At 36.5% G+C, this 26,281-nt stretch overlaps 3 protein-coding genes across 5 annotated transcripts in view; 2 read left to right on the top strand and 1 right to left on the bottom strand.

Moving 5' to 3' along the window:
• The window catches only part of oxsr1b (oxidative stress responsive kinase 1b), a 90,228-nt gene extending 85,118 nt beyond the window's left edge, over positions 1-5,110 (top strand). For 2 of the 3 annotated variants that reach the window (XM_051687754.1, XM_051687756.1), the window contains 2 exons: positions 3,153-3,217; positions 3,305-5,108. In XM_051687754.1, the coding sequence (XP_051543714.1) occupies positions 3,153-3,217; positions 3,305-3,379 (140 nt within the window). In that variant the 3' untranslated portion in view covers positions 3,380-5,108. Of the gene's footprint in view, positions 1-3,152; positions 3,218-3,304 lie in introns of all 3 variants that reach the window. The other variant, XM_051687755.1, reaches the window with a different exon arrangement.
• Positions 5,111-9,819: 4,709 nt separating this feature from the next.
• slc22a13b (solute carrier family 22 member 13b) lies at positions 9,820-17,587 on the top strand. Its single transcript, XM_051687752.1, has 10 exons — positions 9,820-10,420; positions 11,378-11,481; positions 11,776-11,930; positions 12,146-12,314; positions 12,466-12,586; positions 13,542-13,636; positions 13,933-14,147; positions 14,547-14,655; positions 14,781-14,990; positions 15,359-17,587. The coding sequence occupies exons 1-10, from the start codon at positions 10,046-10,048 to the stop codon at positions 15,432-15,434; spliced, it is 1,629 nt and encodes a 542-aa protein (XP_051543712.1). The 5' UTR covers positions 9,820-10,045; the 3' UTR covers positions 15,435-17,587.
• LOC127434779 (xin actin-binding repeat-containing protein 1-like) lies at positions 17,558-26,012 on the bottom strand. Its single transcript, XM_051687745.1, has 4 exons — positions 25,874-26,012; positions 23,027-23,173; positions 22,652-22,699; positions 17,558-21,978 (listed from the first exon to the last, which is right to left on the bottom strand). Exons 1-4 carry the CDS (start codon positions 25,877-25,879, stop codon positions 17,662-17,664), a joined length of 4,518 nt encoding a protein of 1,505 aa, XP_051543705.1. The 5' UTR covers positions 25,880-26,012; the 3' UTR covers positions 17,558-17,661.
• Between the last annotated feature and the right edge of the window lie 269 nt (positions 26,013-26,281).

Raw genomic sequence — 26,281 nt, 5'->3', positions numbered from 1 at the left:
AATGTCCTAACTATACATTGTGATCAGTTGAATGCCACTTTGATGAATAAAAGTAACAATTTCTTTCCATAAGAGCAAAATCTGTGCATTATTCCAAACTTTTGGCCGCCAGTGTATAAATAAATAAATAAAATAAAAAATTATAAATAAATAAATTATATATATTACCTATATACTTATTATATTATATAAAAAATACAAAATTAATATATATATATATATATATATATATATATATATATATATATATATATATATACACCGATCAGCCACAACATTAAAACCACCTGCCTAATATCGTGTAGGTCCCCCTCGTGCCACCAAAACAGCTCTGACCCTTTGAGGCACGGACTCCACAAGACCTCTGAAGGTGTCCTGTGGTATCTGGCACCAAGATGTTAGCAGCAGATCCTGTAAGTCCTGTAAGTTGTGAGGTGGTGCCTTCCATGGTTCTGACTTGTTGGTCCAGCATATCCCATAGATGCTCAATCGGATTGGAGGCCAAGTCAACACTTTGAACTCTTTGTCATGTTCCTCAAACCATTCTTGAACAATTTTTGCAGTGTGGCAAGGCACATTATTCTGCTGAAAGAGGCCACTGCCATCAGGGAATACTGTTACCATGAAGGGGTGTACATGGTCTGCAACAATCTTTAGGTAGGTGTTACGTGTCAAAGTAACATTCACATCCACATGAATGCCAGGACCCAAGGTTTCCCAGCAGAACATTGCCTAGAGCATCACACTCCCTCCACCGGCCTGCCTTCTTCCAATGGTGCATCCTGCTGCCATCTCTTCCCCAGGTAAACGACGCACATGCATCCGGCCGTACACATGATCTAAATGAAAATATGATGCAAAAGACCAGGCCACCTTCATCCACTGCTCCATGGTCCAGTTCTGATGCTCATGTGCTCATTGTAGGCGCTTTCGATGGTGGACAGGGGTCAGCATGGGCACTCTGACCGGTCTGCGGCTACGCAGCCCCATACGAAGCAAGCTGCGATGCACTGTGTGTTCTGACACCTTTCTATCATGGCCAGCATTAAGTTTTTCAGCAATTTGTGCTACAGTAGCTCTTCTGTGGGATCGGAGCAGATGGACTAGCCTTCGCTCCCCACACACTTCAATGAGCCTTGGGCGCCCATGACCCTGTCGCCAGTTCACTGGTTGTCCTTCCTTGGACCACTTTTGGTAGGTACTAACCACTGCATTCCGGGAACACCCCACAAGACCTGCCGTTTTGGAGATGTTCTGACCCAGTCATCTAGCCATCACAATTTGGACCTTGTCAAAGTCACTTACGCTTGCCTATTTTTCCTGCTTCCAACACATGAAATTCAAGATCTGACGGTTCACTTGCCTAATATATCCCACCTCTTCACAGGTGCCATTGTAATGAGATAATAAATGTTATTCACTTCACCTGTCAGTGGTTTTAATGTTGTGGCTGATGTGTGTGTGTGTGTGTGTGTGTGTGTGTGTGTCGGTCAAAATTTTTGAAACACTTGACTGAAATGTTTCACATGATCTTAAAAATCTTTTGATCTGAAGGCGTATGCTTAAATGTTTGAGAATTAGTTTTGTAGACAAAAATATAATTGTGCTACCATATGAATTTATTTCTTTATAAAACTAAAATTTAATTAAGAAATTAATGTTTAATTAACAATTTAAATTAATGAAATTGATGACTTGGACCAAATAATAAAGAAAAGCAGCCAATAAGTGCCCAACATAGATGGGAACTCCTTCAATACTGTTTAAAAAGCATCCCAGGGTGATACCTCAAGAAGTTGGTTGAGAAAATGTCAACAGTACATGTCTGCAAATTCTAGGCAAAGGGTGACTACTTTGAAGATGCTAAAATATAACACAGTTTTGATTTATTTTGGATTTTGTTTAGTCACAACATAATTCCCATAGTTCCATTTATGTTATTCCATAGTTTTGATGACTTTACTATTATTCTAAATGTGAAGGGAAAAAAAATTATAATAAAGAATGAGTAAGTGTTTCAAAACTTTTGACCGGTAGTGTGTGTGTGTGTCTGTGTCTGTGTCTATGTCTATATATATATATATACATATATATATATATATACACACACACACACACACACACACACACACACACACACACACACGTATATACAGTATATTCACCAGATGAGGTTTTTTATTGTTCTTCACAAGATAAGAAGTTGGAGACACGATGGATGTGCTGACGGGGCCAGTTTTAATATAATCCAAAACATTTTTGCATGCCCTCACTTCAATTTAGAACACTTGATTGTCTAATAAAAAAACAAACAAAAGATGCACTAAAGTGAAGATAAAAATATGGATGAATATTGTCAATGATAAAAGATTTAAACACAGTAAATCCCCAAGAAACGTCATTGAGGCTGCTGATACACTGTAGAATCGAGCTGTTCTAAATGTAGAGGAACACGGAGAAGAAGAAGAAACTATTGGCATAGATTTTTGCAGATGGAACCGATAGTTCCAAAAGGCAACAATCGGCACCGATTAATTGGTAAAACCAATAAATCGGTCTGCCTCTATTGTGCATGTTAACATGACTTTAGTGTGATTAAAATCCCTATTCTACATAATTTTAGTGTGATAAAAATCTCTTACCGGGATTGTTTACTAGGGTTATTTTGTCATGGCTATGAAGTTATAATATTGGATATAACTTTACACAGACAAGGTTAGTAAGCGATTTTATCACACTAAAATCATATTAACATGTGTATTGTTTACGTATTGTCGCTACACTTTTAAAACTGAATAGTTTAATGTTTATGGACTGGCCCCATTCACTTCCATTGCACTACTGTAACTGCAATTTTTTTATTTATTTTTTATGTGGGACAGATCAAAATTGTTGTCAGTGGTAATCAACATTATGCCACAAATGCTGCCTATTGAGCTCAACTTGAATTTAACCCAGAACATTCCTTAAGATAAGTTAACCTATTAAGAGTTCAACTGGATTCAATCATTTTAAAACTGATCTAACTTTGGTTATGTTGCTAACATCTCATTTGTAACTCACTCCTGGATAAAGGATCAGAATTGTCAAAGCAATCATTATGTCAAGGCAATACACTTCACCCTCCCCCCATTTATTTTGTGTCATTGCAGTTGCTGCTAATTTGCAGAAGATTGTTGAGGAGCCTCATTCCAATAAAAATGTCACTTTTAAGCTGGTGAGTGACTGCCGGTGTGTTTAATGCCATTGTTTGATAATCCTAAATGCTGTTCCACTGTAACATGACATGCACTGTATTTTTCAGGCCTCTGGGGTTGAGGGTTCGGATATTCCTGATGATGTCAAACTCTTGGGATTTGCTCAGCTCAGCATTAGCTAAACTTTTGCTCTGTGTGGGACCAAGACTAGCCTACAAATGTGAAAACAAACCAACACCAACAACCAACAGAATGACACAATGATATATTTTTTTCCTCTATCGATTACCCGAAAGAAACCACTGTTGCCAAAGAGAAAAAGCCCATAGGATTTCACAAAATAGCTCAACTGCAGAGGACAGTTGCACAAGATTTATCACTATTTGTAGGAATCAATAAAAATAAAGTTTACGATTTATGCATATAAGGATGCAATTATCACAACCAGATAAAAACCTTTTTTTTTTTATGTTTCCCTTTCATTTCTTGTTTTCTCTACATTGTTTGTCCTATGTTTGCACAATCTAAACTAACATCCTAAAAATGAAAAAATGCCTAATCTCCTTTAGAACTACTGACTGAGTGAATATAAGGGGAGCGAAATGCAAAGAAACATAGTTTACTGTAAAACTAAGTATGGCTACAAAAATAGTATTTGTTTTACCTGTATTTCTCCTATGCCTCTGAAGACAGACAGCTAGCATGTTTTATCAGTCTGCTATACATACACACTTGCTTTATTTACTTGGAAGGTTCATTTAAACAAGCTTGTTGAACATTTACAAAATCTTGTTTTGAATCATTTTAAATCTCAAAATATGAAATTCTTTTAATTTTAAATGTACGTTATTTTCTCAGCTGTTGAAAAGAGTCTGATTTCTTATCTTCTTTGTACACTGGCTAGTGTCGATACACTACAAATATTCTTAATTTCAGTTGTATTGCAGATTAGTAACTTAAGACAAAGTAGCAGGCAGTTGAATCTGATAGCCAGTTGTCAAATATGCTGGCTAAGTTTGGATTGTCTTTTCAGTGACACGGTGTGCCCGATGAACACTCCTTAAATTGTTCTATATATCCTTAAAAGTTTATTTTATTTTGTTTTTTTTTTTCCAGTGTTTTTGCTCAATGTGTCCTGTCTCAACTGGGCAAATTTGCAAATCTCACTCTGCTCTGAAGCATGAGTTCTTGCCTTAATGTTTCTACATATTTTTACATCACTATTTCTCTTGCTTTAGATTGGTTTCTTATATCTTAATTTGTGAAATGTGATTTAAAATATCACATCATTATCTGTGAATTCGGCTCATTTCTATATGTATCTCTTTGTAAGTGATTAAGAAGTTCATCAAAGTTGAGATACTCTCTGATAAAACTTTGGTTTTTGGCTTTGTTTCCGTTCTGGAATTGTTCTCTTTAGTATTCATGTGTATTTCTGATGTGGATGAACTGAAATGAAATTGCTCTCATTTGTAAATAGTGTAATTTGCCATTGATTTGATTTTATATGGGATGTTTCTCTCATGGCCTTTGTTACCTTCATAAATATGGTGATGGGAGGTGGTGTTGGCTACAAAAGACATTGTGAGTTTTGCTGTTTTGTCTTTGTCTACGAGGGTGCCTATAATCACAAGAGTTTCTTCATTTCACCATGGCAGTGGTATATGTCGGCTGTTTTCAGCAGGTCAGCTCTAACATTGTTCTCTCAGAGTTTCTGAGAGGCTGTTTACTTCAGACGAGATAGGCAATGTATCTCAAAACATAAATAGTGTGCTCTAAACATATTGCCACCTGCTGTGAAAACAGCCTGGAATAATCAGAGTGGATATTTTAATTATCACACTTCTCTCTTAAAGCAGTATTTCTCCTGATTTTCAGAAGTTCTTTTGCCATATATATATATATATATATATATATATATATATACACACACACACACACACACACACACACACCCCTGTTAAAACAGCAGGTTTTTGTGACGTAAAAAATGTAACAAAAATAAATCATATCAGAATTTTTGCACCTTTAATGTAAAAATTACAACCTATGCAATGCCACTGAAAACCAAAGTGCCACATTTCAGAGAGAGAAAAAAAAAAAACATATAACCTAACTGCATAAGTGTGCACATCCTGAACTAATACTTGGTTGAAGCACCCTTTGATTTTATTACAGCACTCAGTCTGTTTGGATAAGAGTCTATTAGCTTGGCACATCTTGACAAAACATTCTTTGCAAAAACATTCCAGATCTGTCAAATTGCAAGGGCATCTCCTGTGTACAGCCCTCTTCAGGTCCCTCCACAGATTTTCTATGGGATTCAGGTCTGGGCTCTGGCTGGGCCATTCCAAAACATGAATCTTTTTTTTTTTTTTTTTTGCTGAAGCCATTCTTTTTTTTTATTTGGATGTGTGCTTTGGATCATTGTCATGCAGAAAGGTGAAATATCTCTTCATTTTCAGCTTTCTAGCAGATGCCTGAAGGTTCTGTGCCAAAATTGACTGGTACTTGGAGCAATTCATGATTCCCTCCATCTTCACTAAAGCCCCAGTTCCAGCTGAAAAAAAGCAGCCCCAAAGCATGATGCTGCCACCACCATGCTTCACCGTGGGTATGGTGTTCTTTTGCTGATGTGCTGTGTTGTTTTTGCGCCAAACGTCCCTTTTACAATTTTGGTCAAAAAGTTCAATCTTGGTCTCATCAGACCATAACACATTTTTCCACATAGTTTTGGGAGACTGGACATAGGTTTTTGCTGGGCTTGGATGTTTTTTTTTAGTCAGACAAGGCTTGGTCTTGCCACCCTGCCCCATAGCCCAGACAGATGAAGAATACGGGAGATAGTTGTCACATGTAGGGAGCAACCAGTACTTGCCAGAAAGAGCTGCAGCTCCTTTAATGTTGCTGTAGGCCTCTTGACAGCCTCCCTGACCAGTTTTCTCTTTGTCTTCTCATCAATTTTGGAGGGACGTCCTGTTCTTGATAATGTCACTGTTGTGCCATACTTTCTCCACTTACTGATGACTGTCTTCACTGTGTTCCATGGTATATCTAATGCCTTGGAAAAAAATTTTTAGCCCTCACCTGAGCAATACCTTTCAACAATGAGGTCCCGTTGATGCTTTGTAAGCTCTTTGTGGCCCATGGCTCTTGTAGTAGCATGCAACCAAGATGTCATAAAAATCCTACAAGAACAGCTGAGATTTATATGGAGTTAATCAGAGTCACTTCAGGTGAAGACAGGAGTGTACTATTTCACATGAGCTTGATGATTGGTTGATTCTGAACACAGCCACATACCCAATTATAAAATGGTGTGCACACTTATGCAGTTAAGTTATTTTAAGTTTTTCATTTTAATTGTTTTTCTCTGAAATATGTCACTTTGGTTTCAGTGGCATTGCACAGGTTGTAATTTTTACATTAAAGGTACAAGAAGTCTGATATGATTTCTTTTTGTTTCATTTTTGACATCACAAAAACCTGCTGTTTTAACAGGGGTGTGTAGACTTTTTATATCCACTGTGTGTGTGTGTGTGTGTGTATGTGTGTATGTATGTATGTATGTATGTATGTATGTATGTACAGTTGTGCTCAAAAGTATGCATACCCTGGCAGAAATTGTGAAATTTTGGCATTGATTTTGAAAATATGACTGATCATGCAAAAAAAACTGTCTTTTATTTAAGGATAGTGATCATATGATGCCATTTATTATCACATAGTTGTTTGACTCCTTTTTAAATCATAATGGTAACAGAAATCACCCAAATGGCTCTGATCAAAAGTTTACATACCCTTGAATGTTTGGCCATGTTACAGACACACAAGGTGACACACAGGTTTAAATGTCAAATAAAGGTTCATTTCCCACACCTGTGCTCCTTGAAACAACCACACCGTCTTTTTCCAGAGCAGCCTGTATTTCTCCTGAGATTACCTGTGGGTTTTTCTTTGTATCCCGAACAGTTCTTCTGGCAGTTGTCGCTGAAATCTTTCTTGGTCTGCCTGACCTTGGCTTTGTATCAAGAGATCCCCGAATTTTCCACTTCTTAATAAGTGATTGAAGAGTACTGACTGGCATTTTCAAGGCTTTGGATATCTTTTTATATCCTTTTCCATCTTTATAAAGTTCCATTACCTTGTTACACAGGTCTTTTGACAGTAAATAAAGTTTTTTTGCATGATCAGTCATATTTTCAAAATCAGTGCCAAAATTTAACAATTTCTGCCAGGGTATGCAAACTTTTGAGCACAACTGTGTATATGTATGTGTGTATATATATATATATATATATTCAGCTAATAATTAAATAATTTTAAACCTTTTCCCCACCTAATTTTTAATGGACAAAATGTGAAAGATCTTTAGTAAGGAACTAAATGACAAGTATTGTGGGAAAGTTCATGGATCATCTGCATTTTCAAATCCTCCCCTCTTGACTGCAGTCACAACACAGCTGGCCACTAAAAGACAAATGTTTAATTAAATTGCTTGCATTCAGACACTACTAAAATAGAATTGAATTAGAAACAATGAACATCTGCGATGCTATGCAATGTAAAAGAGATATGGACAACACAATAATATGATTATAACTAATAATACTGTATTACATTGTGTAATTAATAGAATGATGTAATAATACCCAAATCTAATAATGCATTGCATTTCAAGCAGTCACACAAATATCCTGGCCTCTACTTTTGTCAGTTTCTGTAAAATGTGGAACAGTGTTGTTATGTATTGATAGATGCCTTCAGAATCAGTTTACTGTAAGCAATAAAAGCAACGAAAATAATAAAACAACAAAAGATCAATTTAGTTTTCTTCAGATTATATTTTCACTTCACTCATCCTTTCTCTGGCTTGTTTTGAATTTTAAGGCGTGTTTCTTAAAATGCTTTAAAAGCAATAAAGAATGAACATATAAATTCATCTCTATGTGTATTCATGCTTGATAAAGTAAAAAACAGGTGACTGCTAAGAAAGTGTCCGCTTACTGTTTTCATATTTGTTCTCCCAAAGAGTCCTACTAATTTGTTTACTGAACAGTATATACACCGATCAGCCACAGCATTAAAACCACCTGCCTAATATTGTGTAGGTCCCCTTTGTGCCGCCAAAATAGCACCAACCCGCATCTCAGAACAGCATTCTAAGATACTATTCTATTTAAGATAAGATTCTATTCCACAGATCTGTCCACAGAACTGCCATTCACTGGTTGTTTTTTGTTTTTGGCGTTCATATATTTGTAAATTTTGGAGACTGTTGTGTGTGAAAATCCCAGGAGATCAGCAGTTACAGAAATACACAAACCAGCCCATCTGGCACCAACAATCATCCATGCGATCATCTAATCAGCCAATTGTGTGGCAGCAGTGCATAAAATCATGCAGATATGGGTCAGGAGCTTCAGTTAATGTTCACATCAACCATCAGAATGGGGAAAAATGTGATCTCAGTGATTTGGACCGTGGCTTGATTGTTGGGATCAGACGGGCTGGTTTGAGTATTTCTGTAACTGCTGATCCTGGGATTTTCACGCACAGCAATCTCTAGAATTTATTCCGTAAATTGCCAAAAACAAAAAACATCCAGTGAGCGGCAGTTCTGCAGATGGAAACGCCTTGTTGATGAGAGAGGTCAACAGAGAATGGCCAGACTGGTTCGAACTGACAAAGTCTACGGTAACTCAGATAACCGATCTGTACAATTGTGGTGAGAGAGAGATGCAGGTTGGTGCTGTTTTGTCAGCACGAGGGGGACCTACACAATATTAGGCAGGTGGTTTTAATGTTGTGGCTGATCGGTGTATATAGTACTGTGCAAAAGTTTTAAGTGCATTCTATTTTACACAAAAACATTTGTCTTAAATGGGTATTTTATATTCTGCTTTTAGTGTATCAGTAGGAAAATATTAATTTTAGATTTCAACATTCCCTTTACAAATAGAATTGAATAGAAGTACAAGGAGCCCTACAAAAGATGATATGGAGGGCTCACTGTTCTTCTGTTCAGTTCTATTTGTAAAGGGAATGTTGAAATCTAAACTTAATATTTTTCTACTGATTGGTATTTCCTACTGATAAAGGATGGTATGGCCTCCACAGAGCCCGGATCTCAACATCATCGAGCCGGTCTGGGATAACATAAAGAGAAAGAAGCCATTGAGAGAGCCTAAATAGATAGAAAAACTGTGGCAAATTCTCCAAAAAGATACATACAAAGATACAAAAGAACATCCTATCTGCTAACGACCAAGAAAAGCTGTGGCCAGGTGTACCTCTCACACTGGCCCCAGGCCATTGGGCCATCCTAATTGTTGAGCCCTGCTCCTATACAAAATTGTGTAAATATTGTACCTGATCCCATCAGCATTTCACAGCAGTTTACACCACAATATTAAGACCGCCTTAACTGGCAAAAAGAATGCTCTGTTCAGCTGTATAAGCCTCATGATCCAAAGTCCCTCACACTCGCAACTCTGCAAGAACCCACACAAACACTGCAGGAACTGTTCTCAGCTTAATTCAGCTGCTCGAATAAGTTTATTGCTATTAAATACCTCATGTTGCACGGGAACAGAAAGAGCACGTTATAATTTATAGTGATGATTATTAGTTTGAAACATCCTGACTTTCCTTCTCGCTGTTTCATCTCGATGGTTTATCTAATCTCATGTGCATCGCCGCGTCATGGATAAGCGCGCGCTTACTGGTTTATGTTGAACCTGAACGTGGACCTGTGACAAGTTTAAAAATTAATTTCTCCCCGCACGGGTGAATTGCACGACAGGGTGTTTTAAGTCCGAGCCGCCGCTGATGATCGCCCAGTGAAGATGATAGACTTCGCGCAGGTGCTGTCGTCCGTCGGGGAGTTCGGGGCGTTTCAGAAGCGCTTGCTTGTGGCACTATGCCTCCCCAACCTGTTCACAGCTTTTCACATGTTCAGTCAGGTCTTCACCGCCATCACTTTTCCACACAACTGCAACACCAGCTGGATCTTACAGCGGGGCCCCGACCTGACAGAGGACAAACAGCTGAATATCACCATTCCTCTGGACGGTAAAGGAGAATATGAGAGCTGTAAGATGTTCAAACCTGTTGATCTTGATCTCGAAGTTATTGAAACTTATGGACTAAATAGCACGACATCATGTACTGATGGATGGATTTATAAGGCACCAAAAGGGAGCAGCACCCTCATAACTGAGGTACTGTACTACTTACTGTCAAATGTACCCAGTAAATCTAAGTAAATACAGTTACATTTGAATGAAGCCTGTATATAAAATTGCATTGTGAAGTTTTCTTTATAAATGTTATTATAACGCCTTATAATATATTCCTTGTAATCCGTTTTATATATCTAGGTTTTTCATAAATCATAGGCTACTTTGATTACACCAAAAATGCATTATTTTTATATATAATTAGGTGTTGATTATTATGTGTTTAATGCATTACACTCTTTAAAGGTAGTCCTAAAATCATGAATAGTTATTACAATTTATTGTGACAGTGCTTACAGTTACTTATGAGACCATACAACTGATCATAAAGGTGTATTGTAAGGCATTATGAAAGCATTAATGCTTTAAGAATTCATTTATAATGCAATTTAAATGTTTATACAAACTTTTATGAATACTTATAGACTTCACAGAAAGTGTGAAAACAGTTGAGAAAGAAATTGCATGATGGCTGTGATGATCTGTCAGTGTTGCCCAAAGTGTCATGTTGTGTCTTTTTTTTTCTCCTGTGTCTTTATCATTATACAACCATTTAATTTTATAGCCGTTTGTTAGTCATCACACTGTAGATACCATGAAAACCATCTGCTTTCAGGATAGTTTTTTCTCCATATCTTGATATACTCTTCATAACAACTTTCACTGAATCATTAATAAACATCATGAAATTCTATAATTATATAAAGCAGCTCAGTAGTTGATGTACATTTAAGAAGGGTTCTTGACATTTTATAACTATTTCCATGTACATTAACTAAGGCTCTATAAATGCATTATACAATATAATGCTACAATGTTTATGACTTATTGATGAAAGTTATTGTAAAGTGTTGCCAATAACTCATAATGATATCATTTCCATTTGCTCTTTTTCTGTTTGCTGTTTTTATTTTGTCATGTTTTCTTGTCTCATCATAGTTTGACCTGGTGTGTGAAAATAAGATTTATAATGAGGCATCTCAGTCCATCTACATGGCTGGTCTTCTTATTGGAGCCCTATTGTTTGGGCCAATGGCAGACAAGTACGTGTAGAGTATAATCCCTGATACACATAAGAGATATATAATGATAACTGATCATTTTGAGAGTTTTTCGAAGGTAAAAAAGTACAGATCATAATGGCCACTACAGTATCATGAATTTCAGTGTGTTTGTAAACCCTATAATCAATAATGGTCCTGTCTTTTTAACATATGTTGCTATTGTTGTTGTTGTTGTTTTTATCTAATTGTAAAACGTTCTAACCTGAAATCAGTGAAAGAGTTATGCGTTAGTGCTTTCATAAATGTGCTGGTTAAACTGTTGTCTTTCTACAGGTATGGCCGGCGATTTGTCACTCTGCTTTCATTGTTACTGCAGTTTCTGTTTGGGGTGGGAGTAGCATTTGCCCCAAACATCTATGTCTACATAGCCCTCCGATTTGTAGTTGGAACTACAATATCAGGGATCACTATCAACACTTTTGTTCTGGGTAACACCTGTGAATCCTTTTAATGCCTGTACATTTTTATACATAGAAAAAGCATAGGCTTTACACAAATGCTCTTGATGCACAGAACACTATCAAAATCATACAGGACCTGTTGAGATTTCAGCAGCTTACTGACATGATTATATTATTATTTTTAATATGCTTCACTACAACAAAACTACTCCTCAGTAAACTATATTTCACACATTTTTTAGGTTCTGAGTGGTGTGGTTCATCTAAGCGAGCCCTTTTTACCATTTTGACGCACTGCTTTTATGCCATTGGTTTGATGCTGTTGTCTGGTGTGGCCTATGGGATTCGCAACTGGAGGATTTTACAGCTGGTTCTGTCTGCTCCAGTTGGGCTTTTCTGTTTCTATTACTGGTGAGAGTTATTCTGTATCCAAGATGGACACATAAGGAGCAGCACAGCACGGTTTACTGCGCTTTATACCAGGAAAAATGTGAGAATATTATCTAGTAATTGCTGCATATACACAGGACACATCAGAATTTCATGTGTATGTATGTGGCAGGATTCTTCCCGAATCAGCTCGATGGCTTCTGACTCAGGGCAAACAGGAGAGAGCCAAGAAGGAGATCCTGAAAGCAGCCCGAATCAATGGCAGGAAAGTGCCTGAAAATCTGCTTGACAAGGTAACTTTTTAATTCATAAATTGATAGAAACATTAATAGCCAAACTTAATCTGGTCACAGAGAAGTGCTGATCAAAACTGCAAAAGATCAAATTCACACCCATAGACTTACTAAAACTGGGGGAAATGGGGATAGTTGTCACACTTTTTACTCCAGTAAATATTTTCAGAATAGGTTTATAAGTTAATTTCTGTATAGAGACATACCTTGACGCTATACGTATATTGAGAATTTCCACTATTATTGCCCAGGAAAAAAGAGAGTTCTTCGAATACATTGACCTTTTGAGAAAAGTTACACTCCATCAAACTGAATAGTGTAATTAAAAAAAGAAATTAATAAAACTTAAAATATTTAGTTTTTTATATTTTATTTTGTTAAAGATTACTCAATTGAATTTGATCGAATTTTGTTATGAAATTTAAATGTGTGATTCTTAAAATTATTATTTTTAAAATTGTGAAACACAATCAATTGTAAAATGTATCATATTTAAAGCACATGTGACAACTTGCGTCAACTTTTATGAAAAATATCCTTGTCCTGAGAACACAGTTCATCCTTTTAGTTAAAATCCACCTTCATTATATAGTTGACCCTTACCTGAATGTATGTAAATGTAAAGCACTCATTCATGTGTTTATCCAACAGCTATAGTAAAAAATACCATGATATTGGAATTTTAGTTTTGAGGTTAGAATTCACAAAAGTTGTTGTTGTTGTTTTTAACTAGGTGTTTTAAACAAACATAAAAAAAAAAAAACACATTTGTGTAATTGGACTTGAATTACTGAATTACTAATTCAAAACCTTCTTTGTGTGACAGCTAGACCCGGTCTCCCCTATATCCTCCTTATCAGATATCTTACATACTGTACATCTAAAATCCCTAAAAAGTACAAAACATGAAGTAGCTTTTTAAATGATGAATTAACATGAAAGGATGTCTTATCAGATGGAGGCAGAGAACACAGCCCAAACAGGCACCATGCTGGATCTGTTCCGAGTGGGTTACCTGAGAAAGAGAGCTCTTATCATGTGCTATATGTGGTGAGTTCTAAATTAAAAAAATATCTAGGTGCAATAAAGATGGCCAAAGAAGGATTCTTTCAAACCCAGTAGCACAACACACACACAAACAGTCAAAAAACATTATTGACAATACATAATAAATCCTACATTGGATTTACATTGACATTGTGCATAAAGAACATCCCAATTTGTAACTAAATTGATCTGTGCAAACATCCCTAAATGCAACAAAACATGAATAGGTCTTTTTTTATTATTTTATTTTTTATACATAAGAACGACCATCAGGTATTTGTTGTCTTCTGCACTGCCAGGTTTGTGACGAGCCTGGTTTACTATGGAGTCAGTTTGAACGTGGGGAACTTCGGAGTGGACATTTACCTGACTCAACTCATCTTTGGCATTGCAGAGCTTCCTGCCCGCCTGAGCTGCTTTCCTCTTATTCAGCGCTTTGGAAGGAGGATCTGCCAGAGTGCTGTGCTGCTTCTTGGAGGCACTGCCTGCCTTGTGATTCCAGCCATACCAGCAGGTATCCGAGTTCAGAGTCCTGTTTCATTGTTAAAGTAGGAATTGTACTCTGGAGGGTTTGTCCAATTTAGCAAAGAAAATGCATGTGGATTCTCTACTTGAACACCTGTGTAAAAATTTTGAGAACTGTATGTAAAGTACCAAAAAGTACTTTTTGAACTAGTTATAAAATGTACCAAAATGGGTAAGAAAAGATAAGTTAGTTCTGAGAAAATGTCTTGCATCATTTCTTTGCAGAAGCCAGAAATGATGGTTTGATATTTTGTATCTAATGCAATGAGGTTAATCTGTAATTGTGGTTTACAAGTCCAACTTTTTGGGGCCACTGTAAAATAATTATTTATTACAGTTGTACTTCTTAAGATTATTTGTTATAAAAAAAAAATTTTTTTTTTTCCAGATTACCCTGTGGTTGTGACAGTTATCGCAGTGGTTGGCAAGTTCTCCCTTGCTGCTGCATTCACCATAGTTTATGTGTACACTGCTGAGCTGTACCCAACCATTGTGAGGTATTCACTTGCTTAAACAACCTCCACATTTATCAATGACTACACTTACCATTTTGAATTAGACATTCTAAAAGAGCTCTCTTACTTTGCTTTCTACCTCCTGGTTTTTAAACTATCTGATGTAGGCAAAATGGGGTGGGACTCAACTCAATGTGTGCACGAGTAGCTGGTATTCTGGCGCCTCTGATTGGCTTGTTGAACGTGTATCACCCAGCCATTCCAATGGTCATATACGGGTCTCTTCCTTTTCTTGGCGGAGCCCTGACCTTCATGCTCCCAGAGACTTTAAACACTGAACTTCAGGACCACACTGACGTCCACATGGATGAAAGCATGTGCGTATATACATTAATTATTGTCTACATTGTGTATGACAGACATTTCAACTAAACATGACACAGTTCTTTCATTAAAATGCATAAAAAACATTTGACATATAGTATATTATGCATTTGGCATATGCTTGTATCCAAAGCAACATACAGTGCATTCAAGATATACAGTGCATTTAATCAGTATATGCATTCCGAATCGAACCCATAACCTTAACGTTGCTAGTGACATGCTTTACCAGTTGAGATACAGGAATGCTTAAGAGATAAATAATATATATATATTTTATAAGATTGAGATAAAAGAAAAGGGTTGTTCTGAATTCTGATCACTTGTAAAAGCTGTTGTTTTCTTCATTTTTCATCTGCAGGAACTCAGAGAAGGCAAGCATTGAAAATGGACTGAATCAGGAACAGGAGATGGCTCTTAAGTGCACAAAATTATGAGATTTATACTTGTATTTGAAATGAAGTTGGATAAGCTAGTGGTTTTAGGGTTTTTGTTTCATATATTTTTAATAATGTGTGCGAATGACCTGTGGAAGATAAACAGTGACAGTTTACTTTTGATGTTTCAGGAAAAATGTTTATGTATTGTTGATTAAAATGAATTTTTATTATTTTTGTATTTTATCCTTAATTTAAAATGTAGTGAAAAGTGATATACTCGTGATTAAACACTATACAGGATTCTGTTTCGCCAACACTCCAACAACTGTTTTCAGATGGTCAGCTGTTAGAGAAAAAGTTTAATTATCTGGAAAACCTTTGTTTTTCTTATTGTATTATATCATTTATTTAAACTCATCCAGTAATTAAAATAGTGAAATGGCATTTTATTTTAGACAACCATTCTGTTTTTGTACATTTGTTTCAAAATTACTGTATTAAGATACATGCAACCAGATATTTAATATGTTTTGATTAAAACCTGTACTTTAAGTAGAATATTGCCTAGAACTGATGCTATAATACACTCCATCATCAGGGTATATTTGATACTAATTTATAGATCTGAACTGTTTTATGAAATCACCTGTTATGTTGATGTTAAATCTTTGAATTTGATTAAAATGTTACACAATCATAAAAAGAAAAAAAAAAAGAAAATCATTCACATTTGCTAACATCTGACCATCTGCCATGTCAAGACTATGGACCATATACTTGTTCAGTGGCTCTAAATGATGTCAGTGCCATTCCTCTGTAGCCAACGGACTTCATGTTGTTGACGACCGAAGCCCTCATCATAGTTGCCCTTCCGTCTGAACAACTGCTGATAGTGGAAAACACAGTAGAATTCCCCATAGAGAGGTGCATAGCTTTGTAGACTAAAACCAAGCAAAAAATCCTTCAGTAATGTTATGTTTTTATGCTTAGGATCTGTGAGCTATACAAACCAAATTAATATGTATCATATTTGTAAATTAACAAGTAACAACTGCAGTGTCAGCAGTTTAAAGAGGCAAAGTCTAAAATCTAGGGCAGAACTGTAACTTCAGCATTTCCAAATGAATATTTTGCTGTTTTAACATAGTCTAGCTGCAGTATACTAGTGGTACCTCTTAACAAATAACTGATAGATAATTATTCAGTACAGGCTTTTCCACAAATATAGTATAGTATTATAGAAGTAATTCACATCTGTTTTCTTAAAGTAAGTGATTTTCATTATCAGCTTACCTCAGCTTCTTTTAGCAGTAGAAACAGGTTTTTGTGAAAAATTAGTTTGTCAGCTGCCATTCTTTCCATTGGGTAAACTGGTCTCAAACAGGCTGAGCATGTTTCCTGAGCTGCTGGCTGGAACTACAGTTACATTAAAGGTTAACACACCACAGTACAAAGACTGCAGGTAAAGAACGACTTAATCATTAGGATGTTTATTTTATTTTTTTAAAGCAGCATGGGCTTTTGGAAGACACTGCCATAGATAATTAAGGTAACTGTCATGAATTATGAAGACAAAAATATTTTGTTTTTGTTTTGTTTTTTCTTGAAGATGTATAAAAACATTTATTTTAAGCAACACCACATAATAAATGAATAACTATAACAAACATTAACAAACATTAATTATATAATGCACAACAGGTTATTAATGTGCATTAAAACAGACAATAATATACATTCAAAAGTCATTGATTCATATATTTTTATTCATATTCATATATAAATGTACATGAAACAACGATTTTCTAATAATGTTTATTAATGAACAAAATAATGAATAAAGTTTTGCCAGATTCTCTTATTGGATGTTTCTCTTGATTCAGTTAAATATCACAAACAACTTGTTTACTGTGATTTATATGTACCAAGCCAGGCCTATAGTTCCCATTATTATTATTATTTTTTGATAAAACTGATAGAAATGTCAATTGTATTTCATGTTTGACATTCATAGGCTTCAACCCACCAAGGAAATCATAATTTTTATTATTATATGTAATCATACTAAAATACTAACAAGGATCTTCCAGGCAACTATGAATAATGAAAAACTTAGAAAGAACAAGCGAAAATGTACACATATTAATTATTTTAAGTTGCAGAAGCTATTATATTAGATCTTTTTTTTTTTTTTTTTTTTTTTTTTTTTTTACTTTCACCTAAAACAGAAATACATTTCCTACATCATACTCCCACATTTACAGTGAGGGTCAGTCCTCTTTGATTAAAGATGTGTTGATTCTTGGGTATGTGACCATTTCTGACGTGGCTGACTACTCATTATAAACTTTTTAGAAGTCGTTCTGGTTTCAGGTTGAGTTGTCACGACTGTGGAGGTTTTGGAGGAGTAGAACTTATTGCCAAAGCAGTCCGTCCTCTCATAGTTCTCACTGATTGTTTTAGTGCCGATGACTTTCTCTCCCTCAGGGACTGTTTGCACTTCCAGCACACTGACCTGCCGTCTTTGATTAGCAGGACTGAAGGAGGGCTCCTTTGTGACAGAACATTGCCTGCGGTCTGTAGCCACATTACAGCAACACTGGGGCTTTGCCTCTTCCTTTGGGTCTGCTTTCTGAGATGTTGAATGCACTGGTGTCTCTGAAGACTTCCTTGCTGCAGACTGAATGGAAATGAATGAAGGAGACACTGGAGATATAGATTTCTGTTTAGTAGTTGGAATAAAATGCTCTGGATTTGAGTTCTGCTCTTGTTTTGTAGATTGTCCAGGTACACCCCTCCTAAGAGTTCCAAGACCATTCTGGTTTTGGGCTTTTGGTGATTTGCTTGACCCAATGCTGATTTTCCTGATATTACCTGAAGGAGGTGAGCCTTGCACTGTAACCATGGACTCCCTGAAGAGCCCAGAGAGTCCTACAATGTCAGAGTCAGATTTCAGAGTTGATACTGAGTAAAGGGCCTTTTTGATGGCCTCCTCTATATCCATAAGTCTCGCAAGTGTTTGCTCTTTTAAATGGATTATCTCAACACCAGCTTTCTCTAGATCCTCAAATGCCACTTCCATGGATGAGAGCATCTCAGGTTCACTTGGCCTTTCTCTTCTCTGTTCCATTTGGACGATCTTTGGCTCTGCTTTCTTTTCTCGTGGTACAACCCAATCTGGTACGCTCTCAAAAATGTTTCTAAGAGAGCTCACGTCTACTTCATTGGTGTCTTCCTCGATTTCCTCCACTTTGGAGAGTATGCTCTTTAGTTCCTCTTGCATTTTCAGCTTGTCGAAGATCTCCATGACGGCCACAACATTTCCTTTCATGATTTCATCCATGTGGACTGAGAGTCTTTGCCTCCGTTCATCCTCAGTCTCTCTCCTCATTTTCTTTTCTCTCAAGACTACCCCACTCTTTTGTTGGTCATCACATTTATCGTTACTTCCTTGACAGTTGTTATAGTCTATTTTGTAGGTGTCACATGAGAAGCTATTGTTGATTTCAGCTTGCAAAACAGCAGTATTGTTATTGGTATTCTCTGCAATATTCTTTGCTTGATCTTTAGCCATTTTTATTCTTTTAGGTTTCACTGGTGGCACTGATCCACCTACCTTCACCCTAAAGTTTTGAATAGTTGTATGAAATGTTGAAGATTCATTCATGCTCTGCAGACTTTCTACAGAGCTCTTTGGAGTTTCTTCAACTGCATTCATGAAATTGAGCTTTGATTGTGTGGAAGCATCAAATTCATTGGCCTCACCAGAGTTCTGTACATTTTTACAGAGGACATCTTTATAAGACATTGAGTTTGGGCATGGTTTTGGAGATGAAGGTTCTTTAATGTCCTCATTAGGCAGTTTTGAACAGGTAGCAATGACTTGGCCATTGTTGAGATGGTCTGCATTGGTTTCATAACCAAGAGCAACACCTGCATTTGCGTTTGGCTTTAAATGATCTGGTTTAGGTGGGATAGCTGGCTTAGGTCCAATGGGGTTTTTACGATTCTTAAGAGGAGTATCTGTGGAGCCATGCACTTGGTTTATCATGGGGGAACATATGACTGGTTTGTTTTCAGGGGACCTTTGACAAGGGCCTGTTTCATCTCCCTCCCTTGGTGCTTTTAGAGCCTCCTGTTCAGCATGAGGCTCAGGAGAAGAAGCTGATGACTTATTTTCCTCTAAGTCAATTGTCCTACCACTTGGTTGTTTAAGAGATTTTACATCTGTCTCCTTCTTGAGTCCTGCATATCCTTTCCCAGCATTCCTGTAAATCATTACAGCTCTAAAATCCCCTTTTGTGACATTAAAGTTGGACTTCCCTAAAGAATCAAGAGCTGCTTGTATGCTACCTCTCATTACCTCCCCCTTATTTTCTTTTTCTTCTTCATTTTTGGTAATCTGTGAGGACTCTTCATTCACACTTACATTACTGTCTTTGTTCATAGTCTCTTGGCTCACTGAACCAGGATCAATGATCTGTTGGATTTGGTTGGTTTGAGAAGCAGGTTGATGTTTTGCTTGCACACTCTGCTGAAGAGCTTTTGCCTCCATTGTTGCCTGATGAAGATTCATAATGGCTGTTTGTAGATTCAGTAACTTGTCATCTTCTACGGCATCCACCAGCTCTGCTTGAAGAACAGCTCCATCATTCATGTTTCCTTTGCAAATATATTTCATGTCTTGATCTTGTAGGATTATTTCTGGTTGCATATTATATCCACATTTTTCAGCCTTTGTCTGGTTTGGTTCTTCAATCTTTTTATTTTCAAATGTCCTCACAGTTTGTTTAAGTGACACTTTCGACTTGTTTTCAGGTGGCTGCAGATTTAGGTTTGTAGCATCCAAATTGGTGGTGATGAAAAGGGCTTTTATACTTTTTACATTACCTGGCATATTCTCAATTGTTTTATCTCCTTCTACATGAGAAACACTTAAATCTTCTTCTGATGATGCTTTCTGTAGATATTTCAGATGTTCAGGTTCTCCTTTCTCAATGCAGCTTTGGAATAGCTGCACATTTCTAGTTCTGTTTGTATCCACATTAATTGCTAAAGCATTTTCCTGCATAGCACCTGATGTGCAACTGAAGTCTGTCTTGAGATCAGCCTTTTCAGGCTCTGGAATTTTCTTTTCACAAGAAGAAATGGATTCACATTCCATTTGGCCAAACTTGACCACTTCACTGTGGCTGAAGAGAGCATAAACTGCCATCTCTCTTATTCCTGTGGCACCTTCTTGTATTAAAACACCTTTTCTCAGGTGATCCTCTTGATTGAGTAGATCTTCAGTGATCTGCACCACATTTGCAGTTCTGCAGTCTTTATCTTGATGTACAGTGAATGGAAGTTGGTGAGTGGGAACATCTACTTTATGAATCTCCACATTGCCCTGATTGTCCTCTTTTAAGAAGGTTACAACTGGGTCCAGGTTTGTTCCTGGCAGCATCTGAAGCATGATGCTCTTTATACTTCCAGTTGCTATCTCTTCGTCATGAATTTCAGGTTTTATATCTTGGATGAAATTATATGTTGCTTTCTTGACATGTCCAGTTTCATTAGCTTCAAGAAGGGTTCCTTCAGAATGAATGATGTTGAAGTTATATAAAGAAATGAGAGTCTCTTCCATGTTCTCCAACATAGTATCTGATTCTTCTTTGGTTTGCTGATTGATCTTATCAAGTGGAGTCGATTCAAACATTTGGGCTCGGCTTCTTACATTGGCCTTCAGCATTTCTTCCTCTTTGCTAAAGCAATCATTTGTTGAAGAGAGATCCTTTTTGTTATGTGATCTGTTTTCAAAGACTTGTTTGGCTCTAGATATACCCACAAATACCTCATTTGTTTCTGAGAGATTCATATCACTGTTTTGTTGGATGTCTGATGGTTTTGTTCTATTACTGTCATTGTAGTCGCAAGTGTCATTCGTCGGTTTCTGATTTGACACACATTTCTCCTCAATCGCAACATTTCTTATTGGACAAGGACTCTCCAGACTATCTCTCTGAGTGTCCATAGGTTGAGTTTCAAACATCCTACGTGTGGCTTTAACATCTACTTTGATGACCTCCTCTGATATCACTTCCTCTGATTCGATTGGTTCAATTCTGGACTGAAAGAATGGTTGTGGTTTGCCCTCTTCATTGTGAGAGCCAGACAAAAGTTGTTTAAATAAGCCAGAGGTTCTCTTGACGTTATTGTCTTGAAAATCCCTCTTCATCTGTTGTTCTTTTTGGCCATGGAAATCGACTGTGTCGATTGCGTGGTTCTCAAATTGCCAGCATCTGGACTGGACCTCACCCTGGTATCCAGTGTCTTCAGCTGGGTCGGGGTTCAGAATATCAGCCAGCTCCTCCTCTACCATGCTATCCACTGTTTTTAACTCAGGACACGTGTGTTTTAGCAGGCGTTTAAGCTCACATTTCTGTCGCCGTTGGTGCAAATTGGACATTGCTTCTCTTGATGGGGGTGGTGAGGTAAAGGGTCTCTTGTGTTCATCAGTGCAGGTTTCCAGCTGATGTGTAGATGGATTTGATTCAGGTGCATCACCCTTTACATTTGCAATGGCATGTTTAGATATGTTTTGTGCCTCTTCAGCCATCTTAGAGTAAAAATTTTTAAGAATAACCATATTAGCTTACTATATCAAATGTATAATTTTTATGTTTGTTCATGTACTGTATTTAAGCAATTGTAAATTGTTAAGCTGTTAAACATACCTGTTGAACTGCAAGGAAGCCAAAACGCATGCCAAAGAAAACCAGTGTTTTTGTTTTTGCCAAATAATGGTTATTAATTTCAGCAGTCTGAATACAGCCATTTGAAAGTAGTTAATAACATTAGAGTTCATGTCAATATTTTGTTTGAAGTGTTCTGAGTGCAAAGACAAATTAAGATATTCATGATAAATGTGTGTTCTATGCTGCAAATATGTGGTTATTCAAACTCAAAAAGTTCAATAATAACGTCCACCAACAGAATTCATGATTACCATAACTAAGATAACTTATGGTGCATGATATTACAAAAAAAGTCACAAACAAAATGTTAAGGTTTTGGAACAAAACAAGGATATTTTCAAGAATAAGGTGCGAAACATGATATAATTCACTTAATTTTGAACAAAGCGCAGCACCTCCACATACATGACCAAGCCATTCCTTCCAAAGTTCACAGCAGGGTTGATGGTAGCAGTTAGTCTGGAGGCTATGCCAAATGAGTTTTATTATTGTACTACAATATATATCAGAAACTAAGCAATACAGTTTTCTTACCTTGCTTGGATTTGGCCTTTTACCAGTTGGAGAAGTGGGATCCTGTTCCTTCAAGCACAGTTTTAAAGGAAATAATTACTGAATAAAAAGGACACAATTCTCTTTTCAGCTGTGCCTATATGACCAGAAAATAAAGCGTAACTGATTTCATTAACTTCATTAAAAGGTGTCTTACTATAGCCAGTTGAAAAATTTATTTAAGAAATTATTATTTATATCCACATGGTCCTTGAACTTGTAGCTAAAAACATTCACATTGTGAACATTCATTTAACAGCATGTTGTTTCTGCTCCCTGTCTTACCCCGACTCATCCCCCTGACCCCAAAGTTCACCACATGTATCATTAGGAATAAAAGCAGCTACAAGTACTAACTGGTTTTAAGAGGGTTTCCTGGAGGCTCTGCAGTTGCCACTTTTGACAGATATAGTGCCGACAAAGCTTTGACGGAAATAGAGGATTTCTCCTGTACGTAGAGAGCCGAGCTGTCTCTGAAGTCTGCAACCGACCTTCTTTTATCCTCTGTAACACAGCAGAAATATCGGAACCTGGATATAGTTATTGTGACTCAAACTTAAAGAAGAAATAAAATCAAGGTCAGCATCTGTGCTTTTATAACTGAGGCCCATGACCTAGACCTCAGGGGGTACAAAAGACATACTAAACTGTCAGAAATTAGTTTTATTTAAGAGAAAGAGTTTGTTTTTCAGTGGGAGGTGAGCAGTCATGCGATTGGTCGATATTGTTTGTTAGTTTTGCCAGAGACCTTATCCATGACTCACCAAGCTTCCTGCAGGGCATTTAGATTTAACTGCAAATTAGGATGTTGTAAAGTCTGCCCATAACAACCTCAAGTCATCTCCATTCATAGCCTTAAATATGAGAGTCATATTGTCCATCATTCTAATATACAATCAGTTTTTTAAGCAGCATTGACCATTGTTCAATGTTATTGTTGTATATACCATAACGTTTGTTAAATTCAATTTTTATAAGCCTAGACTTATCTATAAATTGTTAAAATGACTTGCAAAGTCACTTAATAGACTACAGACATAATAGGCGTTATTTAAAGTTACTAGACTACCAACATTAATCGACTGATTGATTGATGAATTTTTAAACAAAGCTGACATCAAATATTTCAGATAACTTCAGATAAGGCTTTTATTATTATTATTTTATTTAAGTCAACATGAAATCAAAATTGACCCTGTTTGTTTTCTTAATATATGTTCCTGGTCTCATTGTGAACATTTCATTGGTGCCTGTTATTCCAAAGAAACACTTGCTTGTCTTCATAACCACTAATAAAAATGTATTAAATGGCTCTTCCTTTGAAACAACTTTTTTTTTCTGCTAATGTCACATAAGCCATGCAGGTTAATTGGATAATGTTAACCAATATCCAACTAGCTATTTAAAGAATATTCTGGGTACACTACAACTTAAGCTCAGTCAACAGCATTTGTGGCATATGTTGATTACCACAAAAATTAATTTAGACTCATCCGTCCTTTTCTTTAAAACAGCAAAAATCTAGGTTAGAGTGAGGCATTTACAATGGAAGCGAATATGGCCAATTTTAGGTTAAGTTTAAATTTAAAGGCAGAAATGTGAAGCTTAATATTTCATAAAAGCCCTTAAATGAATTCTTCTGTATTATTTGAGCTGAAAAGTTAAATTGTCGTTTTTACAGTCATTTTAGGGTTTACAGCATGACATCGTCATGGCAACAAAGTTGTAAAATTGGATATAACTTTACACAGAAAAGGTTAGTAAGCGCTTTTATTACACTGAAATCATGTTAACAAACATATTGTTTATGTCTTGTGGCTATACTTTTGAAATACTGAGTATTTTGACATTTACGGATTGGCCCCATTCACTTTATTGTAAGTGCCTCATTGTAACCCAGATTTGGGCTTTTTTTTAAAATAAAAAAGGGGGACGAGTCAAAATACATATTTGTGGTAATCAATATTATGCCACCAATGCTGTCGACTGAATTTTACTTGTATTGAATATGCCTTTAAAAGCCATTTAAAAATAGTATTGTTTTAGCAAAATCTCATTCATTTTGTAACTCCCACTTTTGCAATCCAATCAATTACTGATTAATAAAATCAAATCCCGTATTACATTTTCTTGTTGAATATTTGTTTAAATGGGAAATACATCACATTATGAAGATTCTTGGGCTGCAAACGGCAATTCACATTAATGTGACTTTAATGTTAAACTTGTTTTACTGTTGAATGTTTGCCTTTTTTTTTCTTTTTTTTTTTTTTAAATGGTGATGGTTGTTTATTGCTCTGTCAGCTCTCATTAAAGTAATGGGGACAGCTATGAATGCATGTCATCAGTGTACTCAGGGTGGGATAACATCTGACTGCCTGTGACACAGTCAGATACCTATGGGATTTCAAGTTAAGAACGAAGAGCCGTTACGCACACATACAGTAAGTGGTTGAATGAGCGGAGGGGACTAATATCAAGTTTCACTTTCAAGGGCAAAATATTGTGGAAGTGTATGTGTCTTGCTTCAGGCTGGTGAAATAAAATGCAACTAAGGCTGTTGTGTGAGAGTGATGAAGAATACAGACTGAATACAGAACAATACAGAACTAAAACTCTAGTCTATAACTACCTGGGTCAATTTGTTGATGTAGTAAACACATTTAGTTAGTGTATGCATCTGCTTTAAATCACACAGTTGCATATTATTAGATTAAGGTATCAGAATGATTTTTTTTTGTTTTTTTTTTGGTTCTATAATCATTGGCTAAATTGTAATGTTTTTCTGTCTAGATGACCTCAAACACAAAATTATGAAAATTCCTGTAGTTATTGATTAAGAATACAAGAGAGGCCTTTTCGACACAGTTTAAAACTGGGGAGGTAAGGCGAAGTAATCAAAAAACAACCTCCCATAACAAAATTTCTGCATGATAATGAGTTGAACATTAACAAACACTTATTTATTTACTGATTACCAATGTACCAACCAAAGTAAAATGTTAAGGTTAAGCCTTTTTTTGTAAACAGCCTGTTTTTTAACACGAAAATGAATAATCAAATTCTGGAAATCCCATGTCCCGGGTCACACAGCCGTGGTTTGCTATAATAAACATTTTATGGGAAATTCTCCTTAGACCTCACGTGACTTGATGCAATATTCTGCAAGCACAATCATTTAAAAATGTGTAAACATGGACTCACCACCATTCAGTGCTCCTTCTCCCTGTTCTACGCTTAACTCAGATCCCTCTGTATTGTTTTATTACTTAGCTCAGTAATGACTGTGACTGGTCCATCGGCCATTTGTGTCCTCTGTATGTGTCAGCAAGCCTGTGGCCACTTCTGTTCTAGTAACAGCTGACCCTGTCCGGCTCCCATGGAAGCATGAGTGCCAGCCAGCTATTTTAGGAGCTATTCTGCTATTGCAACACCAGGCTAAGTCAATCACTTGCAAAGATACTTTTCCAGTCTGCCCCAGCCCAGTACTCAGACCTAACTAAAATTATCACAATGTTATTTTCATCTCATGTCATTGTGAACAGTTGCTACTCCTGCTGTGAAGTCATCTGGCTTTCCTTCTTTACAGTTTGGAGGCATCTCTCATGTGGT

Source organism: Myxocyprinus asiaticus, chromosome 44 (genome assembly GCF_019703515.2).
Source record: "Myxocyprinus asiaticus isolate MX2 ecotype Aquarium Trade chromosome 44, UBuf_Myxa_2, whole genome shotgun sequence".
Taxonomy (NCBI): domain Eukaryota; kingdom Metazoa; phylum Chordata; class Actinopteri; order Cypriniformes; family Catostomidae; genus Myxocyprinus; species Myxocyprinus asiaticus.
Note: the sequence above shows the minus strand (reverse complement) of the source record. Positions and strands in the feature narration are given on the sequence as shown.

Bases quoted from the DNA above. Each gene is read 5' to 3' on its own strand.
- LOC127434779 (XM_051687745.1), bottom strand. The intron at 22,700-23,026 runs GTTAGTACTTGT...CTGTGCTTGAAG, and splicing joins AGGAAACCCTCTTAAAACCA to GAACAGGATCCCACTTCTCC. The intron at 21,979-22,651 runs GTAAGAAAACTG...TTTTACTCTAAG, and splicing joins AAAGGCCAAATCCAAGCAAG to ATGGCTGAAGAGGCACAAAA.
- slc22a13b (XM_051687752.1), top strand. From the start codon at position 10,046: ATGATAGACTTCGCGCAGGTGCTGTCGTCCGTCGGGGAGTTCGGGGCG. The intron at 12,315-12,465 runs GTGAGAGTTATT...TGTATGTGGCAG, and splicing joins CTTTTCTGTTTCTATTACTG to GATTCTTCCCGAATCAGCTC. The intron at 14,148-14,546 runs GTATCCGAGTTC...TTTTTTTTCCAG, and splicing joins GATTCCAGCCATACCAGCAG to ATTACCCTGTGGTTGTGACA.